This window comes from Pyrgilauda ruficollis, unplaced genomic scaffold (genome assembly GCF_017590135.1).
Source record: "Pyrgilauda ruficollis isolate IOZ18807 unplaced genomic scaffold, ASM1759013v1 scaffold22, whole genome shotgun sequence".
Classification (NCBI taxonomy): domain Eukaryota; kingdom Metazoa; phylum Chordata; class Aves; order Passeriformes; family Passeridae; genus Pyrgilauda; species Pyrgilauda ruficollis.
This window is the reverse complement of record NW_024521428.1, coordinates 6,644,899-6,665,861: the sequence shown is the minus strand read 5'-3', so window position 1 is coordinate 6,665,861 and position 20,963 is coordinate 6,644,899. Positions and strand designations below refer to the sequence as shown.

General features: G+C 39.9%; 1 protein-coding gene across 3 annotated transcripts in view; it reads left to right on the top strand.

Annotated features, from left to right (window-relative positions):
- SLC9A7 (solute carrier family 9 member A7) overlaps positions 1-20,963 on the top strand; it is a 69,186-nt gene that overhangs the window by 20,169 nt on the left and 28,054 nt on the right. For all 3 annotated transcript variants that reach the window (XR_005955234.1, XM_041468541.1, XM_041468540.1), the window contains exons 2-9: positions 12,183-12,382; positions 13,717-13,794; positions 14,459-14,535; positions 15,174-15,286; positions 16,607-16,712; positions 17,000-17,141; positions 20,396-20,501; positions 20,838-20,926. Coding sequence is in view for 2 of the 3 variants with exons in the window: in XM_041468541.1 (XP_041324475.1) it covers positions 12,183-12,382; positions 13,717-13,794; positions 14,459-14,535; positions 15,174-15,286; positions 16,607-16,712; positions 17,000-17,141; positions 20,396-20,501; positions 20,838-20,926 (911 nt within the window). In the remaining variant the exon portion in view is untranslated. The remainder of the gene's footprint in view (positions 1-12,182; positions 12,383-13,716; positions 13,795-14,458; positions 14,536-15,173; positions 15,287-16,606; positions 16,713-16,999; positions 17,142-20,395; positions 20,502-20,837; positions 20,927-20,963) is intronic.

Sequence of the window (20,963 nt, the reverse complement as noted above, 5' to 3'; positions counted from 1 at the left end):
GCTGAAAGGAAAGGTTATTTATCTTCTGACTTGGTGCTTTGAGCAGCAATGGGAATCATGGGAAATCCTAGGCTGGTTTCTCTTTGTTTTAAGGCTTGGAAGAGGAAGAGATGACAGCTGTGTTTCCTGCTGGCTCTGGGCAAGTGCCATTCTCCACTTCTAGTGGCTTCCCTAAATGTCAAGGTATACAGAGGGCTGGTACCAAACCAAAGCTTGGTGGAGGCAAAATAGGAGTTGCAATGAGTTGCCCTAGATCCTTTACCTCCACTGAAGTAAATCTGAGGTCTTTATGTGTTAGATATTGGTCAAGCTTTTGTGCTGTGAGGATGTTAATAAGTGCTCCATACGCTGCCGTTTAACCTGCAAATTCACATGGTAGAAAATCTTGGAATAAGTATTTTTTAAAGCTTCAAGAAAAGTTTCTCCAAGTATCTAATTAGCCATTTGTCTCTTAACCATGCTATCCAAAAGCAGCAGTACTAGCATGTAATTTTTAAACCCAAATATCCAGTTGCATGTTCTCCAAAGTAGCTCTATGAGCAGTGCTGATGGATATAGATTGTCTCAGCACTTAGGGCAGGGTGGAGTAACCTTTTATCTATAAGTACCATTGTTCTGTGGGGGTTTTTTTCTTCTGTTAGTTTCAACTACTTATTTGATACCAGGGCCCTAGCTGGCACATTGCTATTAAATGAGGTGCTTTTTCTGTGGTTTGGGATGGCCATTGCAAACTGGACAAAATGCATTAGGATATATTACTTGTTGCTGACACACTGGCACTTGTATTATTTTGTCATGCAATTTTCTTAGTCTTTGGAGAAGTGAAATTGAATAGAAGCCAGAATTAGCTGATACTGTATTTGACTTGAAAAATCTAAATGGAAAAGTGGAAAGAAAAGGCTTTGAAGTTTATATCTGAGCAGTGCTACTTATATCTGTTCTGTCTGTGGCAGGCTACTTAAATTTATGTGTGCAGAAAGGATAGAGGATGTGCACAGTGAGCAGCAGTGCTTGGTTTCATGGCCTGCTGCTCTCTGTCCTTCATTGTGAGCATGGCTGTGGGTCCATCCCATCTTCTAGTTTTATGTCAAGGGGGAGTTTTTCATACTTCTCATGGAAAATGTATAAATTCCTGAGTTTTTATTAAATTCATGGGCTTTTAGAAGTATCGTGTGCAGTGAATTATCTAAAGAGCAAGTTGACTTAAGCAATTTTTCAACTGAACTGGTTAGACATAGTTTTATTGATGAAAATGGATATTTTTGAATTAATATAAATCATGTCATGAGAAAATATTAAGGAAATTTGGAGGATATTCTGGTCATGCTTATCTGAAACAGCCCTGAAAGTGCTGTGGTGTGAAAAGTGAAATGACGATCTTTCTTCTGGCTTGGTATCTTCCTGACAGGGTATTCATCTACCTTGGGTGCAAGAATTCTTTTATAGTGATTGTTTTGCACATGTCCAAACCCACAATTTTAGTGCAGAGCTGAGAGCTGTTGTGTTGAAACTGCTGTCTTAAGCTGAGAGTTTGTTTGTTCTTGAGGTTGTTCAAGAGAATATGCAGGGGAAAGGAATGAATGGCCAAAAGACAGCATAAATAAAAAATATGGTTTACACACTTAAAATGGGTTGCTTAAGAGGAAGCTCATGGGGTGCACGATGGTTCTGCTCCTGTAGGTGGGATTAGCCTTTGGAAGGGAGTTTTACTGCTTACCTTTTTCCTGCTTGCACCATAACCCTGTGGTGTCAGTAGCTGCCCTGGATGTCAGTGGGTCAGATTATTCCACATAGTAGGAATTGGCTGCTCTTCATCTCTTGTAAATCTGATTTTATTAGCCCTCATCTGACACGTTTTGCCTAGGAGCAAACATGAAATGATAGGTTCCCATCCACTTCTGTGCCACCAATGTGACATGTTGGGGTTAGAGTTGAGGTGGCACGGACAGAGGAGATGAAACGGGTGCCATTGCTGGGGCACCTTGTTGGCACCACTGGGGCTAAAAAAGATGTAAGGGATGGCAGAAATGTCAGGCTGCAGCAGCACCTGAGATCTGTTGGGAGCAGGCAAGGAGGCATCAGTGTGTAGTGGGAGCAGGGCAAGAAATCAGTGTCTGGGAACTGTAGGGTGAGCTCAGCTGGAAAAATGTAAAGCTTGTGCCAATTTAGGAGGAAAGAAGAAGGGTGGTAATGAGCTGTGGAGGAGGTTGGGAATTGCAGCTGTGGGACCTCTGGACAATGTGGTTTTTGTAAGCAGGCTGAGCTTTTGGATGGCTTTTTTTTTGTTACTGCTCAAAGTGCATTCTTTCTTCTTCTCCAACTCATGGGAATCAGTCAGGAAGGCAGAAGTGTTGTGAAAGTGTTCATGCACTGCAGGCTGTGGTAGAAGTAATTTGCTGACTTCTGCAGTTAGTACTAAAACAACTGCTTCAAATTCTAACTACATATGAAAACAAGTAATAGTAGATTCCTTTGCTCCTCTGGACAGCTGTCCACAGGGTCCTAAAAAGAGCATTTGCCAGCTTTTTTCAGTTCAAAGCAGATATAGTGGGGTGGATGTTAGAACAGCTGTACAGTGGGAGTGACAATTGTGGTGTGGTTGTGAGAAGGCCATGGTCAATGAAGTGCCTGTGCTCAGAGCAGTCACCCAGAAAGGAGAAACAGGAAACATGTGGCTTCTTGGCTCTGCTTTGGGACATATCTGTAAGGGACAGGTTGCTTCTATGAGATGGGGTAGATCTTCTGTTGGACTGTGTGTGTTTGGATGCTGTAATAACAAGGCTTCTATGGTCAGATATAATGATCACAGAAAGCCAGAGCTGTCATCTTGCTGCTATTTCTGTCTTTTGGGTCAGTACATTTCTCTGTATGCCACAAATCATTTTATCTACAAGTGCCGGTTGCTTTTCTGCCCACAGCTACAGAGCATGGGGCTTGCCTCAGCAAAAAATTGTTTTCTTGAAAATTCAGTCAGCTTGAAACCTTTGTCCCCCCTTCATGTAGAAGGTTGCGTTGTTAGTAACTGGAAAGGGCTTGGTGCAAAAAGGGCTTTGGGAAAAGACATACTGGAATGTTTATAGTTGTCTCAAGGAGAACTTTTCTGGTGTGGGTTTTATTTCATTCACCTTGTTCAAATTTCTTCTTGTCCTTTTCCTCTTAAGACTTTGTTTTGACCCCTATCCTAATCAGAAGTTCCCAGAAATGGCTTTTAGGATTAAGGCCTCCAGACATACTTATTACTTTCTACAAGTGAGTGAAGGCCAGAGGATGAGATGTCAAAAGGTTCCCAGTAAGAAAACAGACCCAGCAACACTCCTTGTAGCTATTGTAGGATCTCTGAACCCAAAACTGTACCAAGATGCATGCAGTTCCTGCCCCTTCCCCCTTCCTCCTCGCCTTCAGTCAAACCTTCAAAATTAAATGACAGTGTCAGGAAAGAGATTGTTGCTGCTTAATGAGTTTCAATGGGGTTATAGATTGAAGCCTGACTCCTTGCAATGACAGATTAATAACTCCTTCTGCTGAAGATTTAGGAGGGGGGATAATTATGTTCTGGGGTTTTTTTTTGGTGTGTTTTTTTTTTTGGAATTTTTTTTTTGGGGTTTTTTTTTTTGGGTTTTTTTTTTTTTTTTTTGGGTTTTTTTTTTTTTTTTTAACTGGAAGCTCATTTCTTGCTAGTGCCTGAGCCAGGTGCTATTACTGTAAATCTTTTTGTAACAAAAGACTTGACATTATTATTTTTTAGACTCTGAGGAACTTGTGGCCTCCTGTTTGAGATATGATGATGAGTGTTCTAACATGCAAATGGGAGAAAAAGCAGTAATGGAACACAAGGATTGAATAGAAAACTTTCTGTTATACACAATTATAGAAATAATATATACGCAATATATATATTATATTATATAATGTATTATTAAATAATATTAATATTTATAATAAAAATTAAAAAACCTGCAGCTGGTCCTGCTGTTCTTCTTGGTGCCTGCCAGCATGGTCACTGATGTGCCTAGGGGAAAGAATCTTGGTGTTTGGGGTTTTACTCATCTGGCTTAGAAGTCTGTGTTGAAAGAAATCCTTCAGCTCTGCTGCTGCTGCAGAGGACTGGTTCCAGTTGCAACTGGCACTCTGTTAGGGAGTCACTCCTGTGTGAAGGAAGGAAAGGGAGCCACAGTGAGCAGAGGTTGGTGTCTTTGAGCCCATTGCTGCTCACACCTGTAGGAACACATGTGGTATTGGTGCATGCATGGCTTTCACTATTTGGGTTTTATAAATAAGGAGGGAAACTTACGTTTTGAAAAGTATAAAGGAGCTTTTAAATGTTATTTATGAAGTATTTAACAGCAAATGCTATAAATGCTTTAATCTGTGTTGCATGGAACAATGATCATGCAGTAACTAAACTTGAGAACACCTGAATTGAAATCAGTTGCAGACTCTGTAATCTCTGACAAATACCTGTGCCCTTTATAACTGTGGTATTTTATTTCTAAGTTGAGATTCTCTTTAAATTGTCTCCTGTAGCTTGTCCAAGGTCTTTCACTGAGTCATTACTAAGGCTGGGGTTGGCTCAGGAGCCTTGACTCATAGTCCTGTGCTTGGACCAGAGGCCACATGTGATTAGCACAGGACAGCAGCTTCTCCCAGGGCTGCCTGTCAGTTCAGGCTGTCTGACAGATGCTGTCGGGTTGGGGTGTGTGTGTTTTGTGGATTTAGGGGGTTTTTTAATGCTTCTAAACTTTTTTTTTTAATTTTATTTTCTGGATTTTAGATTCTAGCGGAGAATAAAACCAGCAATTTTTCTTACTGGCTGTCATTTTGCCACATATTTATTGTAATCTTTATGTGGCTGCCCTCTTGCTAATAGGGTCTACTCATCCCTCCAAATTATTTGGAACAAACTAATTTTTCTGGGGTTATAAATCTCCCATGTAAATGTAAGGCTGTATGTGAAACTTAATAGTTGTTCAGAAACTAACTTTTGAAATTCCAAAGCAATCCTCTGTTTAAATCTCTTGATAGTTGTGTTTTAAATCAGTCTTCTTTCTACTTTGAACCTGTTCTTCAACCCCACTGTCAGTAAGAATGTGCATTACAGAATAAAGCACACCTGCCTGCCCCTGTAGTTCATTTTTTTTTTTTACCATTTTGCTATACATGTAAGTATGTAAATCACAGAACATGACACAAAATGAAAAAGAACTAGATCCCTACGTTTCTGTGAGATTTTTGGAATCAAGGACTTGTGAGAAGGCACAAGTGCACAGTGTGCATGTGTCTGGCAGCACAAGTTAATTTGATATTTGGTTCTGCACAGTGTGCCAATAACTTTTTGTGTAATCTGTTTATTTAAATTCAAAACTATGCTTAGTTTGGCTTATTTTAAAAGTGAATAAAATGCTTATTACAAAGATGCCCTTGATAGCATAGTGCTGTCTGCCTACAAGGAGGAAGAATTACCCGCTTGTTTATTGTCTTTTAACTTCCTTATCTAAAAATAGCCCTAAGGCAATGACAAAGCATAACCTTGAACTTGTTATTCAGAATTTTAGGGTCTGGATATCCTCAAAATTTCTTCCAGACATCAAAAATTGGCATCCTCTGCCTTCCTTTCCTGTTGAAAAAGGCTGGTTTTAAATTTTTTTAAACTGAAATGTAGTGAGGATTTATTATGTGCTCACACTGCTGCACATAAACTGCTTCCCCTTTTTCAAAGTTTGCATCTTCTGCAGCGATGTGACAAGCTGGTGAGTGCCAAAGAGGCAACATTGCACCATTGAGAAAGCAGTTGGTGATTAGCCATGCTGAGTGCAAGACAGAATCACAGAATCACAATTAGGCTGGAAAAGACCTCTGAGATAAATCCAATTCGGGACCTAAGGCCACCATGCCAATAGACCATGGCACTGGGTGGCACATGCAGTTGTTTTTTAAACACCTCCAGGGATGGTGGCTCCACCACCTCCCTGGGCAGCCTGTTCCAATGTCTAATCAGCCCTTCTGTGGAGAAATTCCTCCTAATGTCCAGCTTCAATCTTCCCTGGCACAGCTTGAGGTTATTTCCTCTTGTCCTGTTGCTGGTTGCCTGGGAGCAGAGGCTGACCCCTGCCTGGCTACAGCCTCCTTTCAGGTGGTTCCAGAGGGTGATGAAGTCACCCCTGAGCCTCCTTTTTTCCAGGTTAGCAATCACAGCTCCCTCAGCTGCTCCTCACAGGACCTGTGTTTCAAACCCTTCAGCAGCTCCATTGCCCTTCTCTGGACTTGCTCCAGCCCCTCAGTGCTCTTCTTGAAGTGAGGTGCCCAGAACTTGACACAGGACTCCAAGTGTGGCCTCACCAGTGCTGAGTATATGGGAAATACAGATGCTGTCAGAGGCCAGCAGACACTGGCTTAACCCTTCTTCAAGGAGTTGTATGGTGGTGTTCCTCTGCCCTCCTGTGCAGGGTAGTACAGTGAAATTGCAAGCAAACATAGGTATAGGGAGAGGGTTGCTAGTGCCTCTGGAGATGGTATGTAACATGTGATCTGATTTTTTTTTTTTTTAATAATATACAGTGTTACTGCCTCAGTTCTGAATCAAAAAAATGCTTGAAGTGTTTTGTGCAAGTGTTGAAACTTCCTCAAAAATCACTGTGAAATTTGAAGGTATAGACTGTGATGTTCAAAGGATGACACTGTAATAGGAAAAATATTTGTTGGTGTTTAGGCTATTTAAAGTAAAACTTTGCAAGTGTAATATCTTGATGCACGCAAACATCCAGAAGAAAAATGATCCATGTGATAAACACTGTGTATTATTATTAGTCTTTCACCTTGAAAATACATACAAGACTTTCTTTCATCCTTCTTGCCAATTTTTTTTCAGCTTTGTTTCTTTGCCCTCAAGCTGGTAGAAAGTTCAGTTTGGAAGTAGGGAAGTAAAATATAGACTTTTAAATATAAGAAATCCTTTCTTCCCCCTCACATTCTTTGTGTGTATTTTCAAAAGTGAGCAGTATTTTACTCTGTATCACTGAAGAAGCTGGTGTCCAGGTACATAAAATGTGCTATTCTGCCTCTGTGTGGGCTGCTCTAAGGGATGACAAACTCTGCCAAGCCAGGACTGACACCACTGACAGTGTTGCTGAGCTTCACAAACCTGTCAGTGGTTTGCTCTAGTGTCACTTCCAAAAGATACTACTATTGCATTAAAAAAGAAAAAGAAAGAAAAAAAAGGAGAGAGAAGTACTAGCAACAAGTGCTTTATGTGATGTATCACAGTACCTGCCTTCCTGTATTTATGCGGAATTAGCTGAATATCTCCTGGTCACCCCTTTTGCCTGCTTTTGATAGGGTCAGTTGAGGTCCAAGGCAGGTGGCAAGCCAGGATGGGCTGAGGCAGTAAAAGCAGCCCCCTCCTAGCCTGCTGGATCTTTTTGGCTTTTATGACGAGACTCATTGCTATTTCTCTTGCTCTGACTTACTGAGTTAGGAGAGCAGTCTGTCATTTAAGCAAAACAAAAACCCAGCTCCAAAGCAACAGATAGCCCCAAGACCTGATCCAGAAAGCAATTAAGGTGATTTAAAAGAAATGTTTGCAGTATGAGGGGTCCAAATGTTCATGGGAAGGACCTTAGGAGGTAGTCTTGTCCAGCCCTTTGCCCACAGTGGGCACCCACAGCTTGGATTGCTCATGGCCATACTCAAATGAGTTTTGGCTATATGCAAGGAAGGAGATTATGCAGCCTTTGTGACGGCCTGTTCTGGTGCCCAGACACTTCATTGTTTTAAAAAACAAGCCTTGCCTAATTTTTTTCACCTGCATTGCAACAAGTTTGTTGTCTTCAGTCTTAATCACTGTGCACTTTCCAGAAGATTCTGTCCCTCTCTTCTCTGTGTCCCCAGAGAGCAGCTGCAGACAGCAGTAAAATCTCTACCAAGTCTCCCTCAGTTTGAAGGTTGGAAGGGAAGGACCCTCAGCTTTCAGCGCCTGGCTCTTTACCAGAAGTGTGTGAAAGAAACTGTATCTAAACAGGTTTGAGCTCACGGATTGATCCACTCCACTGAGTCACAGATCCAGCTGAATTCACTGATCAAACTGTGTGATGTGAAGTGTGAATGCCTCTGGTTCCTGCAGTCAGCTGCCAGCTGGCGCTCCCTGGAACCTCAGGGCTGCTTCAGCAGAGAACTGGGCTGGAAATCACACAGACCACAGCTCGTACCAGATAAAGGCACTCGTGGTTATGTGTGCCTTTCTGAATTCACGTTCTCGCTTCAGTGACTTCTGTACTCAAACAAAACCAAAAGTAAAGATGACATTTTAAATGGTGTATTGTTAGATTGGTGTTGACCAATCCATTTGCTTCAAAGGAGGTTTAGATTGGATATTAGGATTATTTTTTTTTTCACTGAAAGGGCGATCAAGGATTGGAATTACCCAGGAAGGTGGATGAGTAATCATCCCTGGAGGTGTTTAAAAGATGTGTAGGTGTGGCACATAGGAACAGGGTTTAGTGGTGGACTTGGCAGTGCCAGGTTAACAGTTGGACTCTGTGATCTTAGGTGTTTTCCAACATAAATGATTCTATGACTATGTCTGAAATCTAATATTTTTCATTACCAATAGTGATTTGTTTCAGAAGGGACAAAATATTCCCAGGATTTAACACTTCATTTTTAGTAAGATGTTCTTTGTATATAACCTGCATGATCAGCATTGTATAGGCCAGCTGCTGGCATAAATGCTCTCTATTAAACATGAGAATGCAAGTCATGCATACAGGTTATTGAGTATTAGTTTTTGAGATAATCCTTCATAAGAGTGTTTGAGCAATGAAGTAAACTTACCCTTGCAATAGCTACCACAACCCAAAACTTTGAAAGTAAGGCCCTTCTCAAATTTTGAAGTATTTGTACCCATTTATAGCTGTTTCTCTCTTGTTACAGTCTTGCCATAAAAGGCAGTGCTGGGTTTATCTGGCCTAAAGGTTCTTTTTTTGAAGATTAATGTGTTCTTAAGCAGTGAGAAAAATATTTGCTTTTGTTCAAGGTTCTCCATAAGCTCTTCAGCAGTAACACCTTGGGTGGGAGTAACACAGAGTTTATTTACTGGTTCTTCTGTATCTGTTCCTAGATTCCAGTGACCATTCCTTGCTTCCAAATAAACAACAGAGCTATACTGAATTTATGCTTATGTTAACAGCCTATAAGTAAGATTTAGTCTAGGTTTTTCCATTGAAAAATTCCAAGTATCTCTTTCTATTCTACTTTTGTTCTTCAGCTGCAACTCTGATGTTTCAGGAATGGTTGAAATCAAGTATCCAGAGAGAATTACCGAGGATGCCCTGGTCTTCTGTATAACACCTAATGGCAAACAGCTTAGGAGGGCATCCTTCCTGAGGCTATAAATCAGGCAGTTTCTTCTGCCTGAAAAGCATTTGGGGTGTTAGCTTTTTGTGATCTTGGGGAGCTGACTGAGCTGTCTGAGCTTTGTTAATGTTGTATTGTCAAGTGAGATGCAATGTAGAAATCACCTAATAAGTCCAGTAACTTTAGTGTGTAGAAGATGCAATGTTCATTAGAAAACAGAAAATTCTTCCAAATAGTTTTCTGTGAAGACTTCAAATATCTTTAGGAAAAGCACTAATGACTTGAGTCAAATATGTGCTTTAATGTTTCACTTCAATATTCAAAACCTGTTTGTTTGGGACTATGTGATGTATATAGCAGTATGCCTGTACCTCTGTAAAGTTAGGGAGCTTTCCATTCTTCTGATTCATCTTCTGAACTAACAAATGTCTAGTATTTTGCTAATGAAACTGGCTGTGGAATTTGTGTCTTTCTTGGGCCCCTTCTGTTTTCATACATATTTCCTTTAATGACTGAGCTGTGGGTGGCTTTACCCACTTGACTGCTTCTGACAGCCTTTTGCCTCAGCAAAGGTCCAGGTGCATCCTGCTGCAAGACAGCAGAGACCACATGTTCCTAAACTGCATGGTGCTCAGTATAAAAAAATTAATCCATTTTGCTGTTTTATCAATAGGAGGCATATGAAAATTCCCTGTAGCTGTGCTACTGGGCCATGGGAGAGTGAGGATATGGGATAGAATGTTTCACTTCAATTGGAAAGTACTGGTTATGAATATAATTGTCATACAACTGGTATATCTTATTATGGAGGAGGATGTACAAGTGGATTATATCCAGTTGTATTGTGCAATCACCTCCTGCTGTCAGGTTTCTCTTCCTAATCCAACAGTAATGGGGTTTCCCAGCTGCTTTTGCAATGCATTCAGTAAGGACAGTCTCTGACCCTAAGAAGCTACTCTAAGAAGTGCCCCCCTCTCTATTCTCAGCTGAGTAGCAATATAGAATTGGCTTTATGCCACAGCTATGTATAAGCTCATCTGTACAGTTTTGGTTTTGCATTCTGATTTACTACAGGATTTCTGGCTGATGTTGGTTAGATCAATTTTTACCACAGTCAGTCTTCCTGATGTCTTCTGTGAGCGTAGCCCTTCCAAGCTGTGAGAAGGGTGAGAGCAGCAGAAATCTTGGGCTGCTCGCTTGGCTGGGTTGGTGAAGGGGTCTGTAGCCATAACTGGTAGTGCAAGTGGTTTGGAGGCGACTGGCTGTAAACTGCCACTTTATGCAGAGCTGTGTTTCTGCCTCATCCATCATACACAGCTGCAAAATGCTCTGGTGGTGTTAGGAGATGCTCCTATAAATCTGTGTATGTGAATTGTTAGCATTGAAATTTCAGTAAGTAGATTTATCTTGTTTAGGAGATCTCTTCCCATGTTTTCTCTGAGTATGTATTTCGCTTTTCTAAACAAAATATATCTTAATATTCCAGTTACTTTGGAATGATCATGTTGCTGCTCTGTTCTTAGAGAGGAAAGGCTGGAGATGAGCCTCCCACTAGTGTCACAGCTGCTACCTGCTGTATCTTCTAGCATTAAAATGGTTTTGTTACTATGGACTTCAGGAGAATGAGGTGTGCTCCTTTGGTTGGCTTTTTGGGGGCACAGCTTGGTTACTCTTTGCACTATGTCATAACAATAAGTCTATTTGGGGTTTTTGTTATGTGTGGTAGATTTTTTTGTTTGTTTTACCTCATTTATTTTTTGGTTACTACCTGTCAGCTTCATTTAGTCTCTGGAAAAACTATGGATGCAGACGGAGAATCACAGGGAGCAAACTCAACACTGACTACTGATTTGTCAACAAAAGCACCAAACATCCATCTTCATCTTGCAGTTGTCTGGAGCAAGGATTAAATTGCAGATCATCCTAAGGCAACAGGGAGCCTTTAGTAAGAGGGTATCAATTTGTTTACTTACCAGACCAAAACCACTTTGACTGTTCTTATACATTCTCTCTGCAGATGTTCTTAGTACATTGTAACAGGAATGGTGCTCAGTTAGAGCATTGTGCTTCTCCAGCACCTTGGCATTAAGTTAGGAATTATTTTTGTCACTGTGTCTGATGCATTTGTTATTGACAGTATTTTCTGGTTGGATTTTCTCTGCTGCCTAAGTGATATGTCCTATATTCCTGAATCCTGGATCTCTTATGATTGCTCATTTACACCTTATTTTATTTTTGTTTATATGAAATGTGGAAAATGCTTGCAAATGTCATATAGTGGCGTCTTTGTGCATGTCATCTGTCTTAGTTTTAAAGTTTGTGGAGTACACAGAAGATTGTGCAACAGGCATTGTTTACTTGCCTAGAATTGTAAGACTAAAAACTGTGTTCTTGCTGCAGCCATAAAATAATATGGCAAACATCACCATTCCAGAGCAGTTACAGTCAGGTGTTTCCAGCAGTTGATGTTTTCTGGCAATGGTGTGTTTGCTTGGTTCTGTCCTAAGGCAGGTGACATGTATTTGATGTGAGGGATTGGGGGTTTACACTTTTGAGGTGCGAATGAGGGTGAGGAAGACAAAAAGTGAAATGGAATCATTTGTTTGTCACTTCAGTCAGGTACCAGATACTTCAGATTTACTGGTAGTTTTGATGTGATCAGGGCCTCTCTTCCTCTGCAGAAAACTGATAGTAACAATTCACTTCAAGGTGTTTATGATGCCCATATACTTGTCAAGTTCATGCACGATCCCTTGGATGATGATTGGAACTCGTTAAAGTGCAGGAGTAGCAAATCAGCCTCATGGATTTTTAGATTTTTACCTCTCTTCCAGGACTCATAGTTGGGGTGATCCTGAGATATGGCACTCCCTCCACGAGTGGCCACGACAAACCATTCAGCTGCTCGCAGGAGGACAGGCCCTTCACCACCCTGCTGGTCAACGTCAGCGGCAAGTTCTTTGAGTACACGCTCAAAGGGGAAATAAGCCCCGGCAAGATCCACAACGTGGAGCAAAATGACATGTTGAGAAAGGTGAGGCTACGCCATTTCACATGCTTGGCTAAGTGTTTCTCCTTCATCTATGCTTCCCTCCCCCTCCATCCCGTTTGAACCTCAGGCAGTGCCAAGTGTCAGTATTCCTGACAGTAACAGCACTTCAATGCTTAATTCAAAAGCACCTTCTGTATTATATGGTTGTTGGAGAAACTGTGCTCTGTTACTTGTATGTGGTGCTTTCCTAAAGGCCTTGGTTTGAAGACTTAATGTATGTTTCTAACATCTGTAGAATTTACGGAGATCAGCTGAACAGAAAAAAAAAGCCTTGTGCTGCCTTGCACAAATGCAAAGTAAGGAAAATTATAATTTCATAGTGAAAAGTGATTGTTTCTTGTTGTTTTGGTCTTTTTCCCCTAGGGTTTTAAAATCTGTTTATTGCCAGGAAGTAGTTACTGCTTCCACCCTATAAATCACCAAATGAGGCAGTCTGGTGTTGGAAGTAAAATTCACCTACCAGCAGTTACTCAGATGTGTTATTTGCCTTTTTATTCAGTGTCAGGAATTAGCCACCTTTTGTGTGTATCAAAGCTAGACTTTGAAGCATAGGACTGTGATCTAAAAGTACTTCTTTCTGCAGATGATGAAGAGAACTTAGCTGCCTATGTGTATCTGTCTGCTGTAGGTATCTCAGGTTAGCTGAAATGAGTCTGGAAGGGCTCAGGCATTTCAGGTCTGAGCTGAAATGTGCTCTGGAAGGGCACAGTTGTAGTGTTTGTCTTCTAACTTGTGCTTAGGTAGTGGGTGAAGAGAGCCTAGTTAATCTCATACGTGTGGAGGTCTTCTGTTTGCATTTTAACTGTTGTTTTTATTAATGTAGTGTAGTCCTTCATGGATATCTGGAACTCCTACTGAAATACATGGAAGAGGTGTATGATCCAAATTTCTGAAAACCAGTCTTGTATCTGACTTGATTGGCTTACAATAATTATTCAGTGACTAAATTTGTACAAAAAAAGTAAGCTAAAACAGCATTTCATCTGCAGCTATGCCAGTATCAGGTATACAATAGGAGATATCTTCTCCAGCATCATTTCTGCTAGAAATTTTTAATTTAAAATAGGGGACTGTGTTTGGGACTGCTGCCAGATCATGAGTAACCAAGGTAATGCCTGTTCTTTCTAGATGCTATTTACCAACAGGAGCTGCAGCTTTTTGCTGCTATGTACAAATAGAGCTGGCCAATGTTTTAGAGGCTCAGCTTATCTATTTCATTAACCAAAAATAGTGGTTGTCAGAAAATGAATGAGGAGAAAGTTCTAACAATTTGTATATGTCTGTTTATAATTGAAATTTCATATTTTATTTCTTAGGTAACATTTGACCCAGAAGTTTTCTTCAACATTCTATTGCCTCCTATTATTTTTCATGCTGGTTATAGCCTGAAGAAAGTAAGTGCAATAACTTCTGAGGAGAATAGATCCTTTTTCTTAAATGAGAGATTGCTGATTTGTTCAGGATTGTAGTCTCCTTTCAGGCATTTACTTACAGTAAGAAAAATCTAATTTCCTCCAGAGATGGTTAGGTCATATTGTTTTAAGAGAAAATACATATATTTTTGAGTATAAATGTATTAAACCCTACTTAATTTTGCTGATTTGTTTTCCTTTGAACTTAGCCAGACATTGATGTCAGTTTCATTTAAAGTAAATGATGTTCTGTTATGAATTGTTTTGGTCCTTCTCAAATGTCCAAAATGCAGTAAATTATGCTGAGAGGCAGACCTAACCCTGAATCCCAGTGGAGATTTGCCAGACCCTTAATGGCAGAAGAGCCCAGATTCTGATCTTGCTTGAAGAGACCCTGAATTGGTGCTGGTTTCTGTCAATAAGCTTTCTGTCAGTAAGCTACATGTAGGGTCTAATGCATGGCACAGATCTGGTTTATTCAATTTACTGAAGTTAGATTGAATTTACATAGCAGTAATTGAAATGTTTCTCTGAAATAGAAGTGTGCTTCTGTGTATTGATGCAAGTGAAGTAGTGTGCTACATGGTTCTGAATGGGCAATATAACTTTTCTGAAGTAAGTATATAAACCTCTTTTTCTTGTGCAGAGACACTTTTTCAGGAATTTGGGGTCCATTTTGGCTTACGCCTTTTTAGGAACAGCAGTGTCTTGTTTTATTATTGGGTAAGTGAACTCTGATATCAGTTCCTCTCTGCACTAAAGCTTAAGCTGATAAACACTCTCTCTCTTTGCCTACATATAGATATTTTGTGAATGTATATACACACACATTTAGTTTAAGATAGCTGGTCACATTGATTTGCTTGCCTACAATCTCTTATCCTGCTCATATTACTGGGGTTTTTTATGTAGATATTCTGAATAACAGAAATCCTGAATGGGATTGGTGACCTTGGCTTGTCTCTCAAAGAATTGCACTAGAGAAGTAATCTCTTATTATAGATTATTCTTACAGCAGAGCTTTTGGCCTATGTATTGTGTTTAAATAATGCTAAGGGGGATTTTGAGCAGAGAAAACTTGGTGGGAAATGGAAGAAACATGTAGACTCTGTGCTAATTGTGTGAAGATTTCAGACTTACTGGTTTTATATGATGTCTTCTGAATCACATATTGCTTGATTTGCTTCACAGGGAAAAGAGGGAAGTTCACTTTGAGAGCTTTCTGCTACACTGTGGCCATGTCCCACTGAGCTGTAGCATCAACAAGCCTGTCTGAAATACTGTTGCTTGTGCTTTCCCTTGGTCTGTCTGAAATGTACCAGATTGTTTGACTTGGAATATTTTATCTTCTTTCTCTTCAGGAATCTCATGTATGGGGTTGTGAAACTGATGAAGCTGGTGGGTCAGCTGTCTGATAAATTCTATTACACAGACTGCCTCCTCTTTGGAGCGATAATATCTGCCACTGATCCAGGTAGCTTGATGAACATTTTTAATAACCTTCCAAAATAACCTTATTGTTAGGATTTTCAGCTTCATGTTAACAGGACTCTATTTTCAGTTATCTCATATTAGTATCTCTGAACCTCTTCTCTGAAATACATACAAATTCTGAGTATTTTGAAAGCTGTTCTCTGCTGAGTTGTGACTGAACTGGCTGACATCATGGTATATTTGGAGAAAAGTCTAACTCTCCTGTTCAAATACTTAAATGTTTTTTAAGTGTCTTCTTTTTAAGTGTGCATCAAGTTTAGGATAGCAAATAGATGAAATTGTTGCTTTTTCTGGACAGCAGGACTTCCTTCTGCAGCTACATTGCTTGGGGCTGGGTAGTTTAAGAGCAGTATTTGAAACTTTTATCTTCTGTACGTGGGGGATTTTCTGTTCCTCTTTCAAATAAACTCCATGTTTTATAAGTTAAGGCCAAAGAATGCTTTTCTGGCCAAGTAATTTCAGCTTTTGCCCAAATAATGTAGACATCCTTATGTAGAGAGACAAGCAGGCTCACATTGAAGTCTCCACTTGACAGAACAGTTTGTAAGGCTGGCAAAGGCCAGGGACCAGAGTGGGGAGTGCTGAAGTATGCAGCTTGACATTTAAAGCAGTTTATTTGAGGTGCTTAGTGGTGATTAGTGTGAAAATGGGAAGTAGCTCCTTTGATTGAGCTGAGCTCTGAACAGCTGGTGGTTGCATACAATTTATGCAAAAAAATCACCTTGTGATTTTTGAAGTGCCTATATGGGTACATCTTCAAGATCATGGTCTTTCATCTCAGAATTTTCTTGAAAGAACAGTTATAAATATTTAGCACTTTTGTCCTTTTTAAATTATGTGGAAATTCACACCTGTGGCATAATGGATACTTAGGGGAACACCTAGGATTATTTGTACTATTTTACAATGGCTGAAATAATGAAGCTGTGTCAACAATCCATACAGCTTTTAAAAGCAGGAAGAGCTGCACAACATTTTGCTTACTGTTTTATATGGAACATGTCCTAAAATAATATCAGGGCTTTTGTAGAAGGTCTTTGTCTGCCCCATGCCCCTTGATCATGGGGGCCTTGCTATGAACACCATGCAGATGGGAGGACAAAAGAGCCACCTCTTAATGGAGCTGCCCTAAAACTGGTGGAGGAATTGCTTACTTGTAGGTAAACATGACTATGGTTTCCTGTTTTAGTTTTGATCCTGCACTTCAGTTCCTGGGTTTTCTTGCTTTAGCCAAACTGTAAAGTCTGCTCCACAGTTCGTGCAGTCATTGCAGTGTTGTTTTCCTCTTTTCTTTCTGTAGTTACCGTGCTAGCAATATTTAATGAGCTGCATGCTGATGTCGATCTCTATGCCCTTCTGTTCGGAGAGAGTGTGCTGAATGATGCTGTTGCCATTGTATTATCCTCGTAAGTAACTATGGGAATTTCTACTCTGAAATTCCTAAATTGATTTTGGCATTTGTCTAAAATAAATGCTTTTTCTGAGAAGCATTATATTAAGTTTAAATGGATTGCCTTTAACTGGATTGATAACCATTGCAGACATTTTCCAAGGTCCCTAATGCATGCATAGGCCAGAATGACACATATGCTTCAGCCTGGGATTGTCTCCCTGTAGCTCAGGTAGTGTTGTTACAGAAAAAAATTCTTTCCTGATGCCACTTCTAACTTGTCATTGTGTTCTCTCTTTCTAGATCTATAGTTGCCTACCAGCCAACAGGTGAAAATACCCATGCTTTTGATGCTGCAGCATTTTTCAAGTCTGTTGGTGTTTTCCTGGGAATATTCAGTGGTTCTTTCATGATGGGAGCAGTGACAGGGGTTGTGACAGCTCTGATATCCTTTTTCATATTTGGTATTCCAGCTGAGATGGCAAATGTGGATATTATCAGGGCTTTCCTGTTTCCCATTATAGCAGAATTGACTCTAGCTTGTTTAATTCTGAGCATGAAGATGTGATCAGTATTCATTTGACTTCTTTTCTATAGAAAGGCATTATAGGTACCTACAGAAATGAAGCCTTTCCAATAAAACTGTGGCCATAGTAGAAGTTTTAGTGATGTTGCTGCGGCAAACCAAGGCATGTGTTAATAATGTTTAGTTTCTTTTTATGGAGTTATAAAACCTAGATTTTTTATTAGTCTTGAAAGACATCTCCTATGATAAATCGTATTTGATTCTGTCTTCAGCAAAATCTCTCAGCTATTTCTGACCCCCACAGCATTCTTTGACTCCTGCATTTAAACTTTTTTGCCAGAAATCTGATATCATACACCTTGGATAAGATTTTATCTCTGTGAGAGTTTAACTCACCTTGCATAATCTATTCTGTTCTCTTGATGCTTGTTGCTGTTATTTGGTTAGATCTCTGAGGTGCTTAGCAAGCAATTTGTGTGGGTCTTGTTTTAGGCCCAGGCAGTAGACCTTCTCCAGCCTGACCTATTCCAGGAGTCATGATACTTCTTCAGGAACAAGCTGAAGTCTTTGCTTTCTGACAGGCTAGTGTAGCCATATTTGTACATATCCCAGGCTGCTGTGATGTGCCTAGGCTTCTGAACCCTGACCTGAAAGGAAAAAATATGATGTTCTGTACAATGATCAGGAACCTGTGACTCTGAAGCAGTACTGTCTGAACTGTACAGATTTTCCTGACATGTCTGCGTGATGGAAACCCTTTAAGTATATCAGAGAAGATATGCTGTTGATGCTTTAGTGTTCAGTCTCAGTTCCACTGATCTGCAATCTATGTGACCCAGAACCATGGTTCCTCCTCTGGCTTTTAGGCTACCAGCCATCCTTAGCTCTCACTCTCAAATGCAGTTGTTGTGGGTTTTGGCTGAAAGGCATTCAGATCCACTTTGTAAAGTCATGCTTCTGAAGCAGCAACCATCCTTGCTTTTTCTAATGGTTGTGCTCTGGAAGGTGATGTGAGGCTGTTCAGAGCAAAGCCTCTGTGGTGGCATTTTGTCTGAGTGGTGGGGATATTTGTCTTTTTGTTCTGTTTTGGTTTTGTGTTGTTCTTTTTCTTTAGTTGTTTAATTATATGGCTATTTTCTTTTGGAAACATCCTTAATGTCATGCAATGACGTAAAAGCAAACAAAATTTGCATTTTACTATTCATATCTGATTAGAACCCATAAATTAAGGATGAAGTTAATATTCCTATAGCATGAAGTACCCATACTTGTACTTCTTTGAGTAAGGGGTTTAATGCAGTCATGCACTGTCCTTTGAGAATAGATAGAGAGCTCAGTTTCCAAATTATGCAGATAATATACAAGGACTTATTCTGGCTTTCAGCAAGCTGTCTGTGTTTTTTTTAAAAACAGTTAAATTATAGTACCACATTGTATATTTTTACTAAATTGCAGCATCTGACTGGTTGAAAAGATGTGAAATACAAGGCCATGTCTAACAAATAAAGAAAAAATTAAGAAAAAAAAGAATAATTTAGTTTCAGCTAACATTTCAATTTGATCAATTATATGAAATAATAAAATGTTTTTCTTTTCTTACCTTTCTCTCACCTTGAGCTTCCTCCAAAATTATGAGCACAAGTTTTCAGATTTAATGAAACATTTTTGTTGTGATTACTGACAATAACAGCCAAGGGAATAAACAGTTTGATTCACAAAACTGCCAGAAAAGACTGGAAATAAAGAACTGGTTCTGACAAAACCCATTTGCTAACTTCGGGGGAACAAGGTTTAACCTCTTCCTCTCCCATGGAGTGACTGTGGCTATCCAGTTTCCTTAGGCATCCATGAATGTCCCTTGAGCCACTGGGATTATCTGAGTACTCTGTGGGGAAATGGGTTCCAGTTTTTGTTATGGTGGATGTTGCTGCTTCAGAAGCATGATCTTAGAAAATAGATCTGTTTGGGGGAAGTGGTGGGGAGGAATTCAGCTGAGCTCAGAAGTCTAAGGTGGTTTCTGTGCAGAATTAACAGCTGTTTTAAAAAGAATGCTGCATTTTATATTTGGTATAATGCCAATGTGAAGATCAATTTTTTTTTTTTAAATGATGTTCTGGGCTTTGTTTTGAGAGCAACCTTCTGACAAAGTAAGGTCATGGCTGAAGGTGTGTCTGGAGTATAAGTTTGTCCTAGTCGAAGTTAGCAGGGAATGTCAGCAAGAAGTAGCTGTGAGTGGAGAGTTGGTCCTGATTGCCTCCATATGAACTGTGCATAGCTGTCTGCACCTCAGAGACAGTGTGCACCACAGTTCAGCTGTGCCTCCTGCCAGAGTAGTGCTCAGGAAAAAACCAGCACCAAAAGGATTCTATAAATAGGTGAACAACTTTTTTTTTGTAGTGTGTGAAGAGCTAAACTTAACACTACTGAAATCTGTTCCCCTTCTTCAGTAGCTGTATGAATTGTTAATTCAGTGTGTGCTTTGATGTTTCTCAGGTTTTGCTCTCCTCTGCAAGATGAATTTGTTTTTTCTTTCCTTTGAAAAGCTGAGCTGCTCTGAGTTGGCTTTTTCTCTAAAACACATCAGCACAAGGAGAGGAAATACATTTTGTAGGCAGCAATTGTTTTGCCTTAAAAGTATTGAAGTAGCCACTCCTGCTGGAAAAGACTTATTAACAAATCTGAGAATAAAAATTGTTGTTGATCTTAGGGTTGCTGTATTCAAGAACAACTGTGTAAATTAAATGCTTTTGAATGGGTTTTATGCTTTATTTGAATGTGGGAGTGGGACTCATAATTGAGGTTGGCAGGGTGAACAAAACATCATTCCCCCACCAACTCCCTGAAAAGCCAAGGCACACACGGTCTAAAAGGAACAGCAGGTAAATATCCCTTCCTTGCTAGCACTTCAAAGGGAGCCACAGAGTAAGATAATATTACTTCTAAGGTGTGGAGCCACACTTTGTTATGGACATACAACAAAAATAGCCAAAACTGATTGTTGCAATTTGAGTCTGAAGTTTGCCTTCATGTGTTGGAATTTGCATTTTTCAGCATCAAAAGTGGTTTTTTTTTCCGACAAGCATGGGCTGCTAGTACATAAAAGTGTTTTTCAAAAGTACTGAGAATAGAGAAGCCAAAGGATTTCCTTTTGATCCCTTAACAAGTGACTTAACGTGACAAAGTTTACCAAATTGCACTGCTTCCCCCTGCTGGAAACGGCTCTCTTCTTCTTGATGTCCTGGAGCACTTTCTTGCTTGCAGAAGCGTGCGGATTTACTGGTAAGTTGCTTGGATTCAAGCACAGAAGTCCATCTCAGCAGCCATTTTTTCACTTTCTCACTAAATCTTTTCAATGAGAAATATGTTTGTGCCTAAAGCTGGGTTGTTGGGTTTTTTTTCCTTCTGTTCAATGTTGAAGCTGCAGCTCACTGTGTAACAAAGGCAATGGTTTGGTTCAGACACCATCTCCCTAACCTGATATCTCACTCACTTGAATGGAAGAGTCATAAAATATCAAGGTTAAGAATGATGTGTAAATTAAATGGAGCTGGTGAAGGGAAAGTGTGGTGAGCTGGCAGTAAACAGATTGATTTTTACATGTGGTTCTGTTCACAGGTGTGGTGGCTGTCCTCTTCTGTGGAATTACCCAGGCACATTATACATACAATAACTTGTCAGTTGAATCAAGAAGTCGCACTAAGCAGGCAAGGATGTCTTTTACCTTTTTTACAGTGCATTGCT